We start from the raw sequence: 18,627 nt of genomic DNA on the forward strand, positions 1-18,627 counted from the left end.
TCTGAATGAACGATAACTTTTTCCCAGCAGGACTGTACTGTCTTGGGTTCGTGAGGAAAGAATCTGTTGTTGTGTTTAGAACGTATTTGTATCTGCTATAACATCTCGTAGCTTATCTCCAACTTAAAACAGGCCACATGAGTTGTTGGGTGCTCTCCAAAGTCAAGTCAGCATATCCACTCAAAGTAAACATAACAATAGTCACTTTTAAACTACTTTATATACAAAGTTTATGAAAAACACTTGAGAGCCTGTGGCCTTGAAGCCAGTGATAAGCATTTAACCCAGCAAGTGAGCTGGAACTCAATTTGTAACCGATAAGAAATAAAAAAAAGCAAACATTCCCAAAGACCAAATGGAAAAATTATATATGTTTTTGTTTAATTTTCTTTCACTAATGAAAATCAGCAATTGATTCAAACCAGACAGGATCTACACTTTCATTAATATTGGTTTAGGAATGCTGCAAATTGCTTTCAAAATGATCGTATAGACTACTAATGAAAATTATTTGTTTGTGGGTTGAGGCAAATTGAGGCAGGGAATGGAGGAATCTAGGCCATGTGCAGGCAGATGTGTAGTTTAAATTGGCATCACAGTTGGCACAGATATTATGGGCCGAAGGGTCTGCTTCTGTGCTGTACTGTTTAAACTTTAAAACTTTATTTATACAGCACGGTAACAGGCCCTTCCAGCCCAACAAGCCCAGGCCGCCCAATTATACCCATGTTAACCTACTAACCCGTACATCTTTGGAATGTAGGAAACTGGAGCACTTGGAGGAAACCCACTCAGTCATGGGGAGAATGTACAAACTCCTTATAGACAGTGTGGGGAATTGAACCCCGATCGCTGGCGTTGAAATAGCGTTACGCTAACCGCTAGGCTACCGTGCCGCCCCAAATTCAAGATCACCGGTGTGGAGATGCTGGGGATTGAACCCTGGACCTCATACGAGCAAAGCATGCGCTCTCCCACTGAGCTACGTCCCCGGTGCTAGCTACATCTCCTAGTTCTATTTAAAATGACTTTGATTATGCATGTTATTATTACCAACTTCAATGTGGTTGCACCTTATAGAAATAGTAAGTTGTTTCTCAAAGTTATTTTAAACCCGAAAATATTCCATTTTGTTGAAAATTATTTAAAAACTGAAAAACAGCCCCAACTGAAATGAAAATGAACTGCAAAAAAATTCAAGGCCCAAATATATTCCAGTATATATCACAACCATAATCTGAAGTGATTGATTGCAACAGTCTTACCCCATGATAGGATTGCACGTCCTCCAATGTTTAATTTGGGCCTGTTTGCTCTTTCATGAATCAATGCTGAATTACATCAGGACAGACTTTAAAGTGCAAAGTTTGTGAAAAACAAACAGCTTGCTGATTCAACAGTACAAGACTGTCGTTCCACAGTGGTGCACGCAGGTAAGTCCGTTAGAACCTTTTTAATCACAATCACTTTAAGATTGCTAATGAGAAAAATCAATGGAATTAATAGTTAATGACGGGACAGTGAGTACTATTGCAACCAAAGTGCTTGTGTTTCGCAGCAAGGATCATTAGGAAACTTTTCTTTATGCACTTCTGTGACCTTTCTAATATTCGGTGAGCAGACTTAGATTCTGAGAAGACCTCATGCATTTTTTCTTTGATATACTGGAGTACTCGAGGTATTTTAGAAAAAGATGTTATTCTTTCTTTAACACAATGGAGTATGTGAGGTATTTTGCAAAAAGATTACTTGGAAGTTAGCAGTTTCTAAGTGTTGTTATAGTGGGAGGAGGTTCTTATGCAGTATAAAGTACATGTTGTTGTGCTACAAATATGACCTGTTTTTTCTCTTCAGGAATCATTGACTAATTATCCTCTAAAAGAACCAAACTAATGTCCAGTCAGAGTTTTGTTTTTAGAAAACCTGATTCTCTTTCATACATCAAAGTAAAACTAGTTTATGAAATTGATTTGATAATTACTGTCAGCTTTCATTCTGCACGACACACAGCAGCTGAGGTAGCACTGTGTATCAAGGGTTTCAGCACTGTGCCATCTGGTAGGCAGGCCAAGCAGAGTGTAACTTGACTGTGTCCTTAAGGCCACAAAGAGCAACTCCAGTGGATATTCTTATCCAAGGAGCAGATAGACATTTGAGGAATAAAATTTGCCAAGAGAAATTTTGCCCCTAAATTAATTGACTGTAAACCTTCAGTTCTTCCCATTAAGCAAAGCAAGAGTTGGGACCAGAAGAAAGTGACTAACTTTTCCCTTAATGCACCTATTTCTTAAAGAAAAGGAAAATCTACTTACTTATTGGTAATCTCCTTCAATTAGTTAACTTTAGCTAAGCAGATTCAAGCTTTGGCGTGCAAAATGCAAGAGAATAATATGTACAACATGGATAGTTCTGCATTTAGTAACTGGGAAGGCTTATAAATGAGCGATCGATTGAAAATAAAAAGATGGAAAAAAAGTGCAAGCTAACCAACAAATTTTCAGTTACATTGTTCACTTCTCCAAGCAAACCACAAATAGCTTTGGAAGTCTTTGATATACAATCACAGTGGTAACCTGAGGAGACACGTGTTCAGAGGAAGAAAATGAGTGAGTTGCGATTCATATTTAAAATGCTGGTTGGGGGAATAAAATTGAATGACTCCAGAAAAGTTCCTTGTTTTTGTTTATAAAATGATCTGGGCTTTTAGACCTGCACTTCAAGTAGGGAATCTCAATTAAGGGCACACTAAAAGATGACAATGTAGGACGAGATGGACTCTGACATCACAATCTACCTTGTTGTGACCTTGCACCTTATTGTCTACCTGCACTGCACTTTCTCTGTAGCTGTGACACTTTACTCTGTACTATTATTGTTTTATCTGTACTACATCAATGCACTCCGTACTAACTCAATGTAACTGCACTGTGTAATGAATTGACCTGTACGGTCAGTATGCAAGGCAAGTTTTTCACTGTATCTCGGTACAAGTGACAATAATAAACCAATATCAATAATACCACATCGAAATCTCATATAATGGAATAGGACTTAAACCCGGCTCTTATTTCTCAGGTGAGAATGCTGCTGATGGCCCAAGCTGATATTTTCTAAATGTTATATAAACAAATTTCAGTGTTCTACAAAGTTAGGTCAAAGATCATCTGTGATATCACTGAAGAAGCTCAAGAGGCTACACAGCCTGCTCCTGCTCCCATATTCCAATTCCTTAAAAATTTTATTTGTGCTGCTTGGCCTTAATCCATATATATTTCTCTAAAATTCTTAAAGACACCTCAGACTTAACATTTTAAAATCCAGATTCTGGCATTTGACATTTTGGGCGGATAGTGGGTAAAGGAAGGGGAGGAGATTAAATTGCAGACAAAGGAGCAATTTTATTCAGATGGAGCAGCTGAAAAACAAATCAATGTTATGGTTCTACCGGTAAGGACTGCATTCCATTCTCCAGGTTTAGCAGCTCCATTATATATATGTTCAGATGAAACCTTCCACCCCAGTGGTTCTGAGATGTCTTTTCCCATATCCAGTTTTCACTCCACTCTGGTTGACAAGGCACTCAACAGCATCTGTTCCATTGTACCCTAACCGCCACCACACCCCCCCATCCACAGCAAGGATAGGACCTCCCTCATCCTCATCTTCCATCCCACAAGATCTCACCACCATAATTTCCACCAGCATCATCTAGATGCCATCACCAGATGCACATTCTCCAACCATCCATCAACCCTTGCAGCATTCCAAATGCATTGCTCTCTCCATGACTCCCTGGTTCGTTCTCTTATCTCCCCCAACATACATTCCCCTCACACGGCACCTGTCCTTTTACCTCCACTTTCCACGGTCTACTGACACACACACTACTGTCTGATTGACCCACTTGCACTTCTTCCAATCTGACGCACTGCATTTAGTTCTCACCAAATGGTCTCCTCGACACTGGAGGAATCAAGTACAGATCGGGCACCTGCTCTGCAGAATGCTTGAGTTTAATTCTCCATCCCACCCCAGCTCTGACCTCTGTCTTTGGCCTGTAACACTGTTTCAGTGAGACCCACGGCAAGTTTGAGGAACAGCAGCTCATCTTCCAACAATGTATGTTACAGCCCTTAGGACTCAACACTAAATTCAACAAATTCAATTTTTTTTTTAAAAAAACAGAAAAAGGCCTCCAAACTTTTTCCCCAGAAAACACTTGGGAGGAGCTGGGTATTAAACATGGTGAGACATGGCATATGACAGTAAGGTTTTGTGAACAGAATGCATTCAGGTAAAAAAAAAGCATCTCATCTATACTTTAATAGCTGAAATTAATGGCACACTTTATCACAACACTAAACAATATTTCATTACTTACTGCTTAGATACTCACAACTGTATTTATAACCAAATAAAATGTCAAAAATATTGATTTTAGATGTGTTGTGTACAGCTGTTTGTGTGACTAATTATAAACCTTCTGACGGTTCAGAGTTCTAAAAACATTGGAAAGGCAAAAGCGCACCATCTAAGAGTATATCAAGCACAAGCTTAGTAAACAGTGTTGAAGAGCAGAGAGACCTTGGGGTGCAAGTCCATGACTCATTGAAAGTGGCTACACAAGTAGACAAGGTGGTTAAGAAGACTTATGGAATGTTTGCATTTATTAATCGGGGTATTGAGTATAGGAGTCAAGAAGTTACGATGCATCTCTATAGAATTCTGGTTAGGCCGCATTTAGAGTATTGCGTGCAATTCTGGTCACCTCACTGTGGGAAGCATGTTGAGGCTTTAGAGAGGGTACAGAGGAGGTTTACTAAAATGCTGCCTGGATTAGAGGGCATGTGCTATCAGGAGAGGCTGGACAAACTTGAGCTCTTTTCTCTGGAGCGGCAGAGGCTGAGGGGTGATCTGTTGGAGGTGTATAAAATTATGAGGGGCATAGATAGAGTGAACAAGCAATATCTTTTTCCCATTATTGAGCGATCCAATAGCAGAGGACATGCATTTAAGGTAAGAGCAGGTACGTTCAGAGGAGACATGAGGGGTATGCTTTTTTTTACTGAGTGGTGGATGCCTGGAATGCATTGCCTGATAGGGTAGTGGAGGCAAATTCATTGGGGGCTTTTAAGAAGGGCTTGGATGGGCACATGAATGAGAGGAAAATAGAGAGATAGGGGCATTCTGTAGGCAAGAGGGAGTAGCTACTGTATGTTGGCACAACATTGTGGGCCGAAGGGCCCATTCTGTGCTGTACTGTTCTATGTTCTAAACTTAAACAGTCTATCCTGAGTGTAACAAATGAAGCATTTCAGTGCTATACGTAATATAATAATTTGCCAATCTACATTTTGCCTGCAACAACTTTCATTATTTCATGGAACATCTAACATCTAACATCTCCCATTTGACACCAACAGAAACAAACCTCTACAAAATGAGGCTCCTGTTCTTCCTGCTGGGTGTATTCCTCGTCCCACTGCCGACATTTTGTGGAATTAAGCCTTTAGCTCAACACTTTGAGCCAGAGCCAACAGATACACCACAAAGCCTGCGAACCAATGAAAATCTCCACACCGAAAGTATCCAACTACAGTTACATGAGGATAATACTTTAACACAAGAGCTTCTCCTAGATCTCGAGGAAGATGACTACCTGGATTTTGATAAATTATTAGCAGAGGATGATGATGATTACATCGATGAAATTGATGAGATAGAAACTTCACCAGAAACAGACACGGAACTTCCACTTTTAGACCCTGCAGCCAAAAGAGCCAAATTACTCCAGTTATTCCATGGCAAGACCAGGATACAACGCTTGAACATTGTCAACGCAAACTTTGCTTTTGGTCTTTACAAAAGCATCAGGAATGGAGTCGATCCGCTTGATAACATATTACTAGCCCCTGTTGGCATCTCAGTCACGCTGGGCATGGTTTCTCTAGGTGCGAGACACGAAACGCATCAGCAGCTATTCCACACCCTTGGCTTTGCAGATTTTGTAAATGCAAGTGTAAAATACGACACGATGACCGTTCATAATCTCTTCCGCAGGCTTACTCATCGCCTCTTTCGCCATAACTTTGGTTACACTCTCCAGGGTATTCATGGTCTATTTGTGCGCCAGGACGCCCAGATTCTGAGCAACTTCACACAAAATATGAAAACCTATTACTTTGCCGAGCCACAGTCAGTCAACTTTTCCAACCCTGCTCTGATTCGTAAAATCAACCAACGCATTCTTAAGCTCACCAAAGGACTGATTAAAGAAGCTCTAAGAACGATTGATCCGCAGACTCTTATCATGATTCTGAACAGCTTGTACTTGAAAGGTAAATTTTTTCAGTTACGAATTCAGTAAGTGCAAAAATTCGTATCATTTTCAGAAGGCATTTGACAAAGCGCTGGTTCCCAAGATAAGAGCCGATGGTTTTGGGGTAGAGTGTTAGCATGGATTGAAGGGGTTATCGCACAGAAGCGAGTGTTAGAATAAATGGGTCTTTCTCAGGCTGCAAGAATGTAACTAGTGGAGTCCCTCTCCTAGAATCAGTTCATAGAATCATAGAACAGTACAGCACAATACAGGCCCTTCGGCCCACAATGTTGTGCCGACCTTTACACCTCACCTAAGACTATCTAACCTCTACCTCCCCCCATATCCCTCTATTTTACATTCCCCCATATGCTTATCTAGCAATCTTTTGAATTTGACCCTCAATTGCTTATGATTTATATTAATATCCTGGAGGAGGGAGCAGAGTACAAAGTACCCAAGCTTGCCAATGACACGAGAATAGGTGGGAGGGCATGCTGTGATGAGGATATTTGGACTTTGCCACAGGATATGGATAGGTTGAATGACTGGGTGAGAATGTGGCAAATGGAGATTAATGTGGTAAAGCGTGAGGTCATGCATTTTGGCAAGAGGAATTTAAAGGAAGACTATTACCTAAATGGAGAAAGATCGCAGACGAGCAAAGTACAGAGGAATCTGCACGAGTCACAAAAGGTTATCTAGCACATGGTTCAGAAGGTGAATAGCAGAATGGTTTTTACTCCCACAGGGTTGAAGTTTAGAAATAGGGAAGTATTGTTTAAATTGTACGGGTTACTGGCAAGGCCACATTTGGAATACCATGCACAGTTTTGGTCCATAAGACCACAAAATATAGAAACAGAATTAGGCCATTTGGTGCATTGAGTCTGCTCCACCATTCAATCATGGCTGACTTTTTTCAACCCCATTGTCCTGCCTTCTCCCTGTAACCCTTACCAATCTAGAACCTGTCAATCTCTGCTTTAAATACAGCCAATGACTTGGCCTCCACACCTCTCTGTGGCAACAAATTCCACAGATTCACCACCCTCTGGCTGAAGAAATTCTTCCTCATCTCAGTTTTAAAGGGATGTCCCTTTATTCTGAGGCTGTGCCCTCAGATCCTAGACTCTCCTACTAATGGAAACATCCTCTCCACACCCACTCTATCCAGCCCTTTCAGTATCCAGTAGGTTTCAATGAGATCCCCCCCTTACCCTTCTGAACTCCATTGAGTACAGGCCCAGACACATCAAACGCTCCTCATACATTAAGCCTTTCATTCCTGGGATCATTCTTGTGAACCTCCTCCAGACCCTCTCCAGGGCTACTAAAGCCTCAGCAGTACATCCTTGTGTAAGGTCCCATATTTAAGAAAGCAGGCAGTCCAAAAGAGACTTAATAAGATAGTTCCAGGGATGAGAGGATTGTTCTATCGTCAGCAACTAAAGAAATTAGATCTATATTCTTTGGAGTTTAGAAGAATGATGGGTGATTTTAGTGAAACATATAAGATCCTAAGGGGGCTTGACAGGGGAGATGTCACAACGTTTGCACTAGTGAGAGTCTGAAGAGGGGACATTGTTACAAGATAAGGAGGCAGTATTTCTGAGACTGACGTGCGTTGGAACTTTTTCCCTCGGAGGTGATGGTGAATCTCTGAACTCTTTTTATACCCCAGAGAATTGTACAGGCTAAATTATTGAGGGTATTTTCAAAAAGTAGATACATTTCTGAAAGATCAGAGAACTGAGGGCCATGGGGAGGAGGCGAGGCTCGAATTAGGTCAGCCATGATCATTTGGAATGATGAGGCAGCTTGTAAGGCCAGTGTTTGAGTGTTCTGGATGATTTCTTCAAATGGTCAGCCATGATCAAAAGAGCTGAATGACAGAACCGTAGAGCAATACAGCACGGATACAGGCCCTTCGCCCAACCAGTCCATGCTGACCATGGTGCCCACCCAGCTAGTCCTAATTCCCTGTATTCGGCCCATATCCCTCTAAGCCCCACCCTAAACCCATCCAAGTGCTTCTTAAATGACAGTATTGTTCCTGCCTCAACCACTACCTCTGGAAGCTCATTCCATATACTCACCAACCTCTGCATGATAATGTTGCCCCTCAGGTCCCCTTTAAATCTTTTCCCTCTCATCCTAAACCTATGCCCCCTAGTTTTGGACTCCCCTACCCTGGGGAAAAGACTGTTACTGTCCACCTGATCGAAACCTCTCATAATTTTAAACACTTCTATAAGGTCGCCCTTCATTCTCGTACATTCCTAGGAATAAAGACCTAGCCTGGCCAACCTCTCCCTATAACTCAGGCCCTCTAGTCCTGGCAACATCCTCGTAAATCTTTTCTGCACTCTTTCCAGTTTAAGCATGTCCATCCTAACAACAGGGCAACCAAAACTGTACACAGCACTTCAAGCACAGCCTCACCAATGACTTATACAAATGCAACATAATGTCCCAACTCCTATACTCAATGCCCTGACTGAAGGCCAGCGTGCTAAATGCCTTTTTATCCACATTTTACTGGATCACAAATGAGGGGAAAATAAAGAACCCTGAAGTTGTGATGCTTTAACTTGTAGAAGGAGCACACTTTAAAAAAAAGCATTTTAAACTTGTAAGTATTCAACTCCGGATTATAAAGGTTCAATCATCTTCCACTTAATTGCCCAAACAATGTTATTCACAGGGTTTAGCTATAACATTTCTCAGAGAAAATACATTAAAACATTTAAATTATTGTATTTTCCACACTCGGGACCCAACATCTCTGCATGCAATAGGGGAAGTGTAATAGTATTCGAAAGGCCAAGATCCTCAACACAAGTTTAAAGATGCTGCAAATGTGAGAGTTCTTTTTATAGTGAAGTTGCAAGATTTATTTTCACTCTCTGATCAAACAGGAACTTGGCGCACCAAATTTCCAAATGAAAGGACGTACAGAGGGGTTTTCTGGTTGAATGAAAAGGATTCCGTCAGAGTGCCTATGATGCAAACCAAGGGAAACTTCCCTGCAACTGTAGACCACAAACTCGAATGTGACATTCTCCAGCTGCCATACGTGGGAAACATCAGTATGTTAATTGTGGTGCCTCGCAAATTCTCTGGCATGAAGACCGTTGAAATGCAGCTGACATCAGAGGTGGTGATGACCTGGTTAAAGAGCATGACCAACAGGTACATTTCATCCCCCTGAATGCAGCGATACTGTTTACAATTAGGAACTTAGAAGTCTAAGAGAGATGAATTTCAAAATAAAAAAAAACTGTGTACTTAGCATAAAAGATTGGATGAAAGGTGACACAGATTTAATAGTGATCTGTATTCCCCACTGCAAACACCACCTTTTGTTTTCAAAAATGCCTTTGTCATTTTAATAGTATGTGGACATAGGTGAATAATGTTGGCCATCCCAGCTAACTCCAGTTACCCTCAAGAAGGTAGTGATGAGCTGTGTTCTTGACCCGCTTCCTTTAGTGAAGATGCTCCCAGGTGAAGGTACTTCCACAGCATTGTTGGAAGTTCCAGGATACATACCCAGGGAAAACAAAGGAATAACAATATAATTCCAATTCAGCATTGTGTGAGGATATTATGAGACCTACAGATGATAGCGATTCCTTGCAAATTATGCTTGTAAAATTTCCACACTGATTAGGAAACATTGCAATAGATTCAGAATATTTGAATTAATTAAATCTACTTCTATTACTTTTGGTGAAGAATGAAGTATCCAGGAAGAATAACAGACCGTATATCACAAAGTAAAAACAGAAAATGCTGAAAACACTCAGCAGGTCAGGCAGCATCTGTAATAGAGAAACAGTTACCATTTCACATCTAGGACCTTAGCGAGAAATGGGAAAGACACAAAACAAGTTTGTTTAAGTAGCAGAGAAGGTGGGATAGGTAGAACGAAAGGAATTTTTCAGATAGGGTCTATCACAAGCTAACAAGTGTCAACAGGCTACAGGACAGCAGAGTTATTTAATGAACAGACTGGGCTTCTTTTTTCTTGAGCAAAAAGAGCCAATGATGAAATGTTTTGATAGAGTATACATAAAGAGAATGTTTCCACTTGTGGGGGAAGAGTACATCTAAACAACATCAATTTAAGAACTTCAAGAAATCTCATGTGGAATTCAGAATAAACATCTTTAGTCAAAGAGTGATGAGAATTGGGAATTTGCTTGGTTAGGCTGAATGGCGTGTTTCTGTGGTGAAATATCCTGTGCAGTTGTCAAAACTATAGACCACACAATAACATGACTCAAAACCCACAAGCATCCTGTTGTAGTTGCACTTCTGTGCCTTTCTTATAGGCCTGCACTGTCTGATTTTTATTTCCTGATTTGGGAAGGATTTCAGACAGAGCGCGCTTTGTTTGACAAAACGAGGTGTTTCCTCTTTGATACAGGCAGTTTAATCAACTGGATTAAATCTGTGATGCCAGCAGAATTTCATTCAGCAACAAAATGAGAGTGGGTGGTACCGCTCTGGAAGGCAGTCCAGTTTATCTTGTCGTCAATAAAAGGTAAATTCTCAGGAATCCAAAAGCTTAAAACTACAGATGCTGGAAATGCTCAGGAATGTTACATTCCAATCACCATAGCTCATCGTTGGCCAAACACAGAACACTCCCGAATTAGTGTTGCTAGATCATGAAAGGAGGGAACATGGTGTTACAGACATTGCTGGATTAGTTCAGTATAAAATTAGAAATACAAGGCTTCATCTTTCTGTTCAGTTTGCTCCTCTTATGTTGCAATGGATATGGATCTCCTCGGAGATCTCCATGGGAAATATTCATGCTAGCCAGCACTAATGGAGACCGAAATGAAGTTGATGTTTCAGGTTTGTGACGTTTCACTGGAAATGGGAGAACTTACAGATAAAATATGTATTAAGACACACAGAAAGGGGGGGGGGGGGTGAGAGGAATAGCGAGAACAAGTGGGAAGGTTGATAGTAGGGTGGAGGGCTGCAGAGCTTAAATGACAAAACTCATGGAGGGGCTGGGTGAAAGAGAGTCCTTAAGGCAAACGGTACATCAGGTGATGTAAATGACAGGAAACAAATGAAATTACTTAGAGAGAAAAGAATGTCAGAAATGTGAGGTGCAAGGCTGGAATGGCTGATAATTTGAACGTAAGAAGCTGGAAAAATTCAGTAGGTCAGGCAGCGTCTGTGGCAGGAGGAACAGAGTTAACATTTCATGGTGAAGACCCTTAGTCAGAACTGGGAAAGAGAGAAAAACAAGTTCGTTTTAAGTTGCGGAGAAAGAGGAAGCTGTAGAGGTGGATGCAATTACAATGTTTAAAAGAAATTTAGACAGGCACATGAATAGAAACAATTTAGAGGGATATGGGCCAAACACAGGCAGATGGCACCAGCTTGGATGTACATCTTGGCTGGCATGGACGAGTTGGGCTGAAAGCCCTGTTTCCGTGCTGTATGGCTCTATTAATTAACACCAACAATTAATGCGTCGTAAAATCAGTGTTTCCTCAAGGGACACAACCAAAAACTTCAGAGAAATCCTATGTTGTGTGCTTCAGTTGTACATAAAACTCTCTCTTTATATTTTAAACAACAGAACAATAAAAGTGATGCTCCCCAGATTCAACCTGGTAAAGCAGTACGACCTGGTACCATACTTCAAGGCTTTAGGATTGTGGCTGCCTTTCGAACAAACGGCAGACTTTACTGGAATATCAAGTCAAGAGAATCTGGGCATTAACCTGGTAGGAGATTGCTATGTACCTATCCACCACAAACAAGGACCAAACAGGACTCTAAACTGTGGCAGAAACCTATCATTCTTGTAGGTGCAGCATGCAGTTAAGGCGGCAAATAGTATGTCGCCTTCAAATGGAAGAGGCTTTTAAAAGAGGAGCAATGGTGTATTATTACAATTGCACAGGACCTTAATGAGACCATACCTAGAGTATTGTGTACAGTTTCGGTCTCCTTATGTAAGAAACAAAAAAACATGCGTGCCATGGATGGAGTGCAATGAAAGCTCACCAAAATGATCACTAGGATGACCTTTTATTTTTAAGCAATTCTACATTCTTCCACGAAAGAAAACATCCTCTCCACATCCACTTTGTGAAGACCCCTTAAGGATTTTACAAGTTTTAATCAAAATCACCATTTGCTCTTCTGGAATCCAGAGGATAAAAGCCTGGCCTGCCCAAACTTCTTCCTCACAAGATAACCTATCCATTCCTGATATTAGTCCAGTAAATCTTCTCTGAACTCCTTCCAAAGCATTTACTCCCTTACTTAAATAGTCCAATACTATACAGAGTAATCCAAATATCTCATCAATGCTCCATACAACTAAAGCATAAACTACCTATTTTGTATTCCATTCCCCTAGTAATAAACAAAAACATTGCTAGCTTTCCTGATTACTTGCTGTATCTGCTTACTAGTCTTTTATGAATGCACTAGATTGCTCTGCATCTCAGAGCTCTGCATTTTCTCACCTTTTAGATGTTTCTTTTTTGTTTTTCCTGCTAAGATGGATAATTTCATTTTTTTTCCCACGTTATACTCCAAATGCCTGATCTTTGCTCACTCACTTAACCTTTCTATATAGCCTCCTCACCATCCCTGAAGATTGCCTTTGTTAGTTACAACACACACAAACAGTGCTGGAAGAACTCAGCAAGTTCAGGCAACATCTACGGAGAGAAATAAACAGTTGACGTGATTCGGGGAACTCAACTATCACCTGCCTGTGTGTGCTCCTCCCCCTCCCCCGACCTCCTTCTTCTGGCTTCTGCCCTCTTCCTTTCCAGTCCAGATGAAGGGTCTCAACCCGAAACATCGACTGTTTATCTCCCTCCATAGATGCTGCCTGACCTGCTGAGTTCCTCCAACACTTCGTGTGTGTGTGTTGCTCCAGATTCCAGCATCTGCAGAATTTCTTGTGTCTTTGTTAGTTACAGGTTTTTTGCCCTCATATAGCTAAGGTACGTGTATCACTGGCAAAGTTTGCCATGGTACCCAACAAAGCAGCAAGAGCAGCAATTGGGGGCCTTCTGTCAGCTGTGGCTCAGTATGCATTCAAAGGTTGTGGGTTCAAGTCTTCCTCCAGAGACGTGAGCACAAATACATAAGGTGACATACCAGTTGTAATGCTGAGCCAGGACTGTACTAGAAGCAGTGTTATTCAGTTGAATGACACTAGTTGTTGAAATTATAAATCAAGGTCTCATTGGCACTATATAGTCCCATGCCACTACTTCTAAGCAGTGATGTTATCCCTGGAGTCCTGTTAAATTTGTATAAATCATAAGCAGATTATATGTTCAGCATCATGTTGCTGCTTGCAGGAGTATACTGTGGGTAAAGAGAAAACATTTCCTGCATTACTTGAGATGCATCTCACTGCTTGCAAAGTGCTCTGGAATTTCCTGAGGTAGTGAAATGTGTTAAAAGAAATGCAAGTCGGGCAAATAGGACTAGGTTATATGGTAATCTCAGTCAGCATGGACCAGCTGGGCTGAAGGGCCTGTTTCTGTGCTGTATGACTATCTCCTTCTTCCTCAACATTTTGCGGCTGACACTATGTCATCTGCTGCAGACTAACGGCAAATTTGTGCCACAGTAGTGGCTAACTAAGGATTGTTATTAACTTGTTAATTTGTGGTTCAACTTTTTTTTTCCCAGTTCAAACACCAAGGATCAATCACAGTGAATGAAGAAGGAACTACAGCGGCATCTGTGACAACAGTAGGCTTTATGCCCCTCTCCTCACAGAATGAGTTTAATGTTAAGAGACCTTTCTTATTCCTTATATATGAGCACCGCACAGAATGCCTGCTGTATATGGGCCGGGTGACAAATCCACTGAAGCAGTGACGACCAAAAGATTAAAATTGATAAGCTGCCAATAAACAGGCTAAAATTGAACAAAAAAAAAATGAAAATAAAATTTTGTAAAGTAACGTAAAAGAACATAGCACTGTAAACAAAGGACCATTATTTCACAGAAGGAGCCGCCAAGCCAAATTTTAAACAGCAACATTTTTCTTTCGAGATTGTGTTTTCATCCAATCCATTCCAGGGTAGTAGCTTGAATTCTTGCCGCTGCCTAATATTGTTTAGTTTAATACCAATACTGGAGCTTAAGCCTATGATGTGAATTTATAATCCCTCGAAGAGCAGAGAGTACTAGATTGTTGGAGGTACTGCCCTTGGAACGGCACTATTCTTTTAATGGCATGATTGAATGTAACAGATCCAAAACATTTATTGAAGAACAGATACACAAGAAATCCTACATAAACGTCTTCTCTCAGTATCAAGTTATCCTTTATACTGCTGTTTGTAAAATGTTTACTAGACTGGGCCTCATAAGTGCAGCCCAAACCCTATTTAGGGAGGAAGAGATGTTTCACTTTGGAGTCAGTTTAGGTTTTACGACAGGATTTGTATCACAAATATAAGACAAATGCAAAGTTCAAACTACTCTGTATGGAAGTTAAACTTGAAGCAAATTCACCCATTTCTCAGAGGCTTGAATTGTACTAACCAAAACCCTTTTTAGTGTTGGAAGCTTTCCTCACTAAAACAGGTTTATTCAATCAGAAGCGTATTCATTACCATAAGTCAATAACTGGCAAAAATTGCAACAAAAAGGTGACTCTTGCTCTTTAGTTGTTTTGCAAGAATAAACATTTACATTCTACCAAAAATGTGAGCCATGGACTCTGCAAATACTTGAACAGGCTAGCAACATTTAGAGAATTTAGAAACATTATTGCAACAGTGCCAGGTGAAGACATAAAAGCACAAGCAACATCCATTGCTCCAGATTACAAATGGAAGACCACGTTTGCAGAAGTTTTCTATTACGTACTTACTGCTATATTAAGTATTTCTTGATCTGCTCAGTCTCTGGCAGTGATACTGTGATAGTCCTTCAGCAAGGCACCTCAAACCCGGTCTCTCAAGACTACTTCCTATAATCAGCCCCCACTGTTATTACTCCAAAACTAATGTTTTATGGTGTACATCTAATGCTGGTCTTTCCGTGAGTTAAAGGAATTGAGAGCATTTCATGAAAAAGGTATGAGTTTTATAATGTTTTAATTTACTCTAATTTTTGCAGCAATTAAAACTAAATATACTTCATGTGTATGGATAGTCTATAGATAATGCCCCAACTCAAGGGTGTGCTGTGTTAATCAGTATATATTTCTTCCACTTTATGACTTGCATAAAGATTCTCCTAGAACCATAGATAGTTATAGCAGAGGGGGAGGTCATCCATCCCGTCGTGTTCATACTGGCATTGATTTTGGTAGAAGACATTCTAGAAGTTACTTACCACTGCAATGACTGGAATAAGAACTCCCAAATTTCCTGCACTACTCGAAGCCTGAAACAAAGAAATTCCAATTACTGATCTGTTATTCAAAACTCTTAGTACATTATCACCAATATCCAATTTCAGTTTCAGTCTGAAACAGAGCAGCATAAGCATTCTTGGATTTTAGAAGCTCCATTAGATTAAAAAAAAGTGTAAACCTCTCATGAAGCTTCTTTGCAAATCCCATGTAGTTACCACATATTTCTCACGATTTAATTCTCACCAACTTTGCAAATATTTTAAAGAAAATAATATTTCCATTCATGTTTAATTCAGCCAACATTTCGGATGTAAAATGGCTAGCCATTGTAAAAAGCTAGTCACAGGTACAAAATAATCAATACAGTTTTGATATGAAAATGGCATTGAAGAGATCAGAACAGAAATTTATAAATGGTGATGCCTCAGAATTTCAGCTGGAATAGTTAATGAGTTGTTTTACCAGTGTATGGAGTTCCCACCATTGAAATCAGGTATATAATTTGCACTAAAGCCTAACTGACTTTGATTTCAGCCAGTTGCATCTCCATGGGCTAGTTTTTCCTTTTGCAAAGTAAAACCCCAAACTTAATTTGTATTGCAGATGGCTGTGAATTAACCTGGCAATTTTCTTCCAAATTTCCTGAAAAATAATGCCCTAAAAATCTCCAGACAAGGTGGAGTTACCAGGGTGTAAATTATGATTGGTTAGAGTAAACTTTTTTTTAAACAACTGTTATGAATCAAATGCAAAAAAAAATTTAAATAACCTGCTTGAAATTTGAATTTGTTCCATGAGACAAATATTGGGCAACATTTAGGACGGTGAAACTGAAATAACATGCTTTGTTTACAAGGAGCAGAGTACATTGCGACACAGGGATGAATTGCAGAGAAAACTCTGCCGTGTAACTGAATCCCAGTCAGCAGGCTATTGAAGCAAGGTGCTAGAGTTAGGAAAAGACTGTGCACGAGGCCAAAGCACAGACAAAAGAAGTCCAAGTAGGAAAACTATAAATGAAGCAGACAGTGGAACTGACGTGGCCAAGTCACATTGTGGAGGTGTCCACCTTGACTCAGTGGTAGCTTTCTTGTCACAAATCACAAAACCATGAGCTCAAGCCCCAGGCCGCACACAATCCCTCGATTCAGGCTGACGCTTTGGTACTGTACCAAGGGAACTGCTATATTTCATATTCTCCCTCCCAGGTGGTGTAATTTAAAGATGAGCAAGGGAGTTCTCCTGGTGATCTTGTCAATATTTAGACCTCAGTCAACAGAGCAGTAAAATAAAACCTCATAATCTGGTCATATGGTATCTGTTGTTCGCAGGATTTTGCTTTGCACAGATGGGCTGTTATGTTTCCCTATAATGCAAGGCAAGTCCAGTCCAGAAAAAATAAATGCACGTCTCTTTCCCAGTGGTCAATGTGAAAGATGCACACAGTCATTCACCATGCCACAAAGAGGAGCAATACTTATAAAGTGCCTTTTCATTTCTCAAAGGATGCCCTAAATTGCTTCACAAAGCATTTCTCTGAAAAGCAGTTAGCATTATCTTGGTGAATACCAAAAAAAAACTCTAAAAAAAAATTGCCTAGAATCCTTGCAAGTAAAACTATGCAAACACCAGAAACACCCTTTCTATTTAAAATAGACTCAATTTCATGTGTCTAGGAAGGACAACAATCACACAGTTTACATGTCTGGAGAGCAAATCAGTCAGGCATTGAGGCAGTTCCAAGGGTCTCTGACTGGAAGGGTCTGGTGTGCGGATGTTGAAACCATGTCATAATGCTGAAGAACATCAATCTATTCTCATGAGCACACAGATTGGGACACCAGGCAATTTACCAGACTTAGTTTTTTTTTTAAAATCTTTCAGGGCACCGAATGAAATTGTTTCAAAAACACCTGGGCCTAAAAAGTAATTCAAAGTTTGTTCATTCCTTTTCGAAAGGAAAAGGAAGAATATTGTGAGAGGTGAATATTGTCCACATGAAAACTGCCATAAATACACAATATGCATTTCAGTTGTGATAATTTCTTCATTTAATTCAGAAAGAAAATATTTTTGAATATCTTTTTGTGTTAAACCCAAAAGGAGGTCATTACTTTTACTTGTCGAGAAGACTGCCACCAACGTTTTGAATTCCAAATTCTTAGCACTTATATGCAAAAACAAAAAGATATTATTCTGGGAAATCAAGGAAAAATTACCACAAATGTACTTGGTGTTTTGAAACTAATCGATAAGCAAGAAAGCCAAACTTTGAATAAATCCTATGATTTAAAGAGAAGGGATCTAATCGTCTGCTGGAAAAACTCAGAGGGTCAAGCAGCATCTGTGGGAGGAAAGGAATTGTCGATGTTCCGGGTCAAAACCCTGCATCGGGAGCAGCAGATTGTTCATTGCTCCTTGCTCCAGATTCCAGCATCGGCAGTCTCTTGTGTCTCCAAGGATCTAATCATATTTATCTTTGCTGTCACATGATCAACTTGGTCTGCCAATTCAATATGGCAAACTTGGGATTTCACACATGCCAAATATGCAGCATTGAGGGAATGCTGCATTGTCACAGGTACAGCTTTAGTCATAGAACACTACAGCACAGAAACAGGCCTTTCAGCCCATCTAGTCCATGCCAGCTCAGTTTTCTGCCTAGTCCCATCTACTTGCACCCAGACCATAGCCCTCCATACCTCTCCCACACATGTACCTATCCAGACTTCTCTTAAATGTTACAATTGAACCCGCATCCACCACTTCCACTGGCAGCTCGTTCCACACTCGCAACACCCTCTGAGTGAAGTAGTTCCCCCTCAGATTCCCCTTAAATATTTCACCTTTCACCCCAAACGTATGACCTCTTGTTCTAGTCTCACCCAACCCGAGGGGAAAAAGCCTGCATGCACTCACCCT

The 18,627-nt window shown here is 40.4% G+C and overlaps 2 protein-coding genes across 4 annotated transcripts in view; one reads left to right on the plus strand and one right to left on the minus strand.

Annotated features, from left to right (window-relative positions):
• pi4kab (phosphatidylinositol 4-kinase, catalytic, alpha b) overlaps window positions 1-18,627 on the minus strand; it is a 130,487-nt gene that overhangs the window by 78,054 nt on the left and 33,806 nt on the right. The window contains exon 19 of the mRNA XM_052031728.1: window positions 15,684-15,734. Within this exon, the coding sequence (XP_051887688.1) occupies window positions 15,684-15,734 (51 nt within the window). The remainder of the gene's footprint in view (window positions 1-15,683; window positions 15,735-18,627) is intronic.
• serpind1 (serpin peptidase inhibitor, clade D (heparin cofactor), member 1) lies at window positions 1,348-15,487 on the plus strand. 3 transcript variants are annotated; one of them, XM_052031731.1, is made up of 5 exons: window positions 1,348-1,433; window positions 5,424-6,338; window positions 9,241-9,514; window positions 11,934-12,081; window positions 14,021-15,487. In XM_052031731.1, exons 2-5 carry the CDS (start codon window positions 5,441-5,443, stop codon window positions 14,210-14,212), a joined length of 1,512 nt encoding a protein of 503 aa, XP_051887691.1. In that variant the 5' UTR covers window positions 1,348-1,433; window positions 5,424-5,440; the 3' UTR covers window positions 14,213-15,487. The 3 variants fall into 3 exon arrangements, with proteins under 3 accessions (XP_051887691.1, XP_051887690.1, XP_051887689.1); XM_052031730.1 differs by lacking the exon at window positions 1,348-1,433 and adding an exon at window positions 2,587-2,606; XM_052031729.1 differs by lacking the exon at window positions 1,348-1,433 and adding an exon at window positions 4,270-4,294.

This window comes from Pristis pectinata, chromosome 17, assembly GCF_009764475.1.
Source record: "Pristis pectinata isolate sPriPec2 chromosome 17, sPriPec2.1.pri, whole genome shotgun sequence".
Classification (NCBI taxonomy): domain Eukaryota; kingdom Metazoa; phylum Chordata; class Chondrichthyes; order Rhinopristiformes; family Pristidae; genus Pristis; species Pristis pectinata.

Excerpts from the sequence above, each read along its gene's own strand:
- serpind1 (XM_052031729.1), top strand. Across the intron at positions 6,339-9,240 it reads GAACAGCTTGTACTTGAAAG|GAACTTGGCGCACCAAATTT; the intron begins GTAAATTTTTTC and ends CTGATCAAACAG. Across the intron at positions 9,515-11,933 it reads TTAAAGAGCATGACCAACAG|AACAATAAAAGTGATGCTCC; the intron begins GTACATTTCATC and ends TTTAAACAACAG.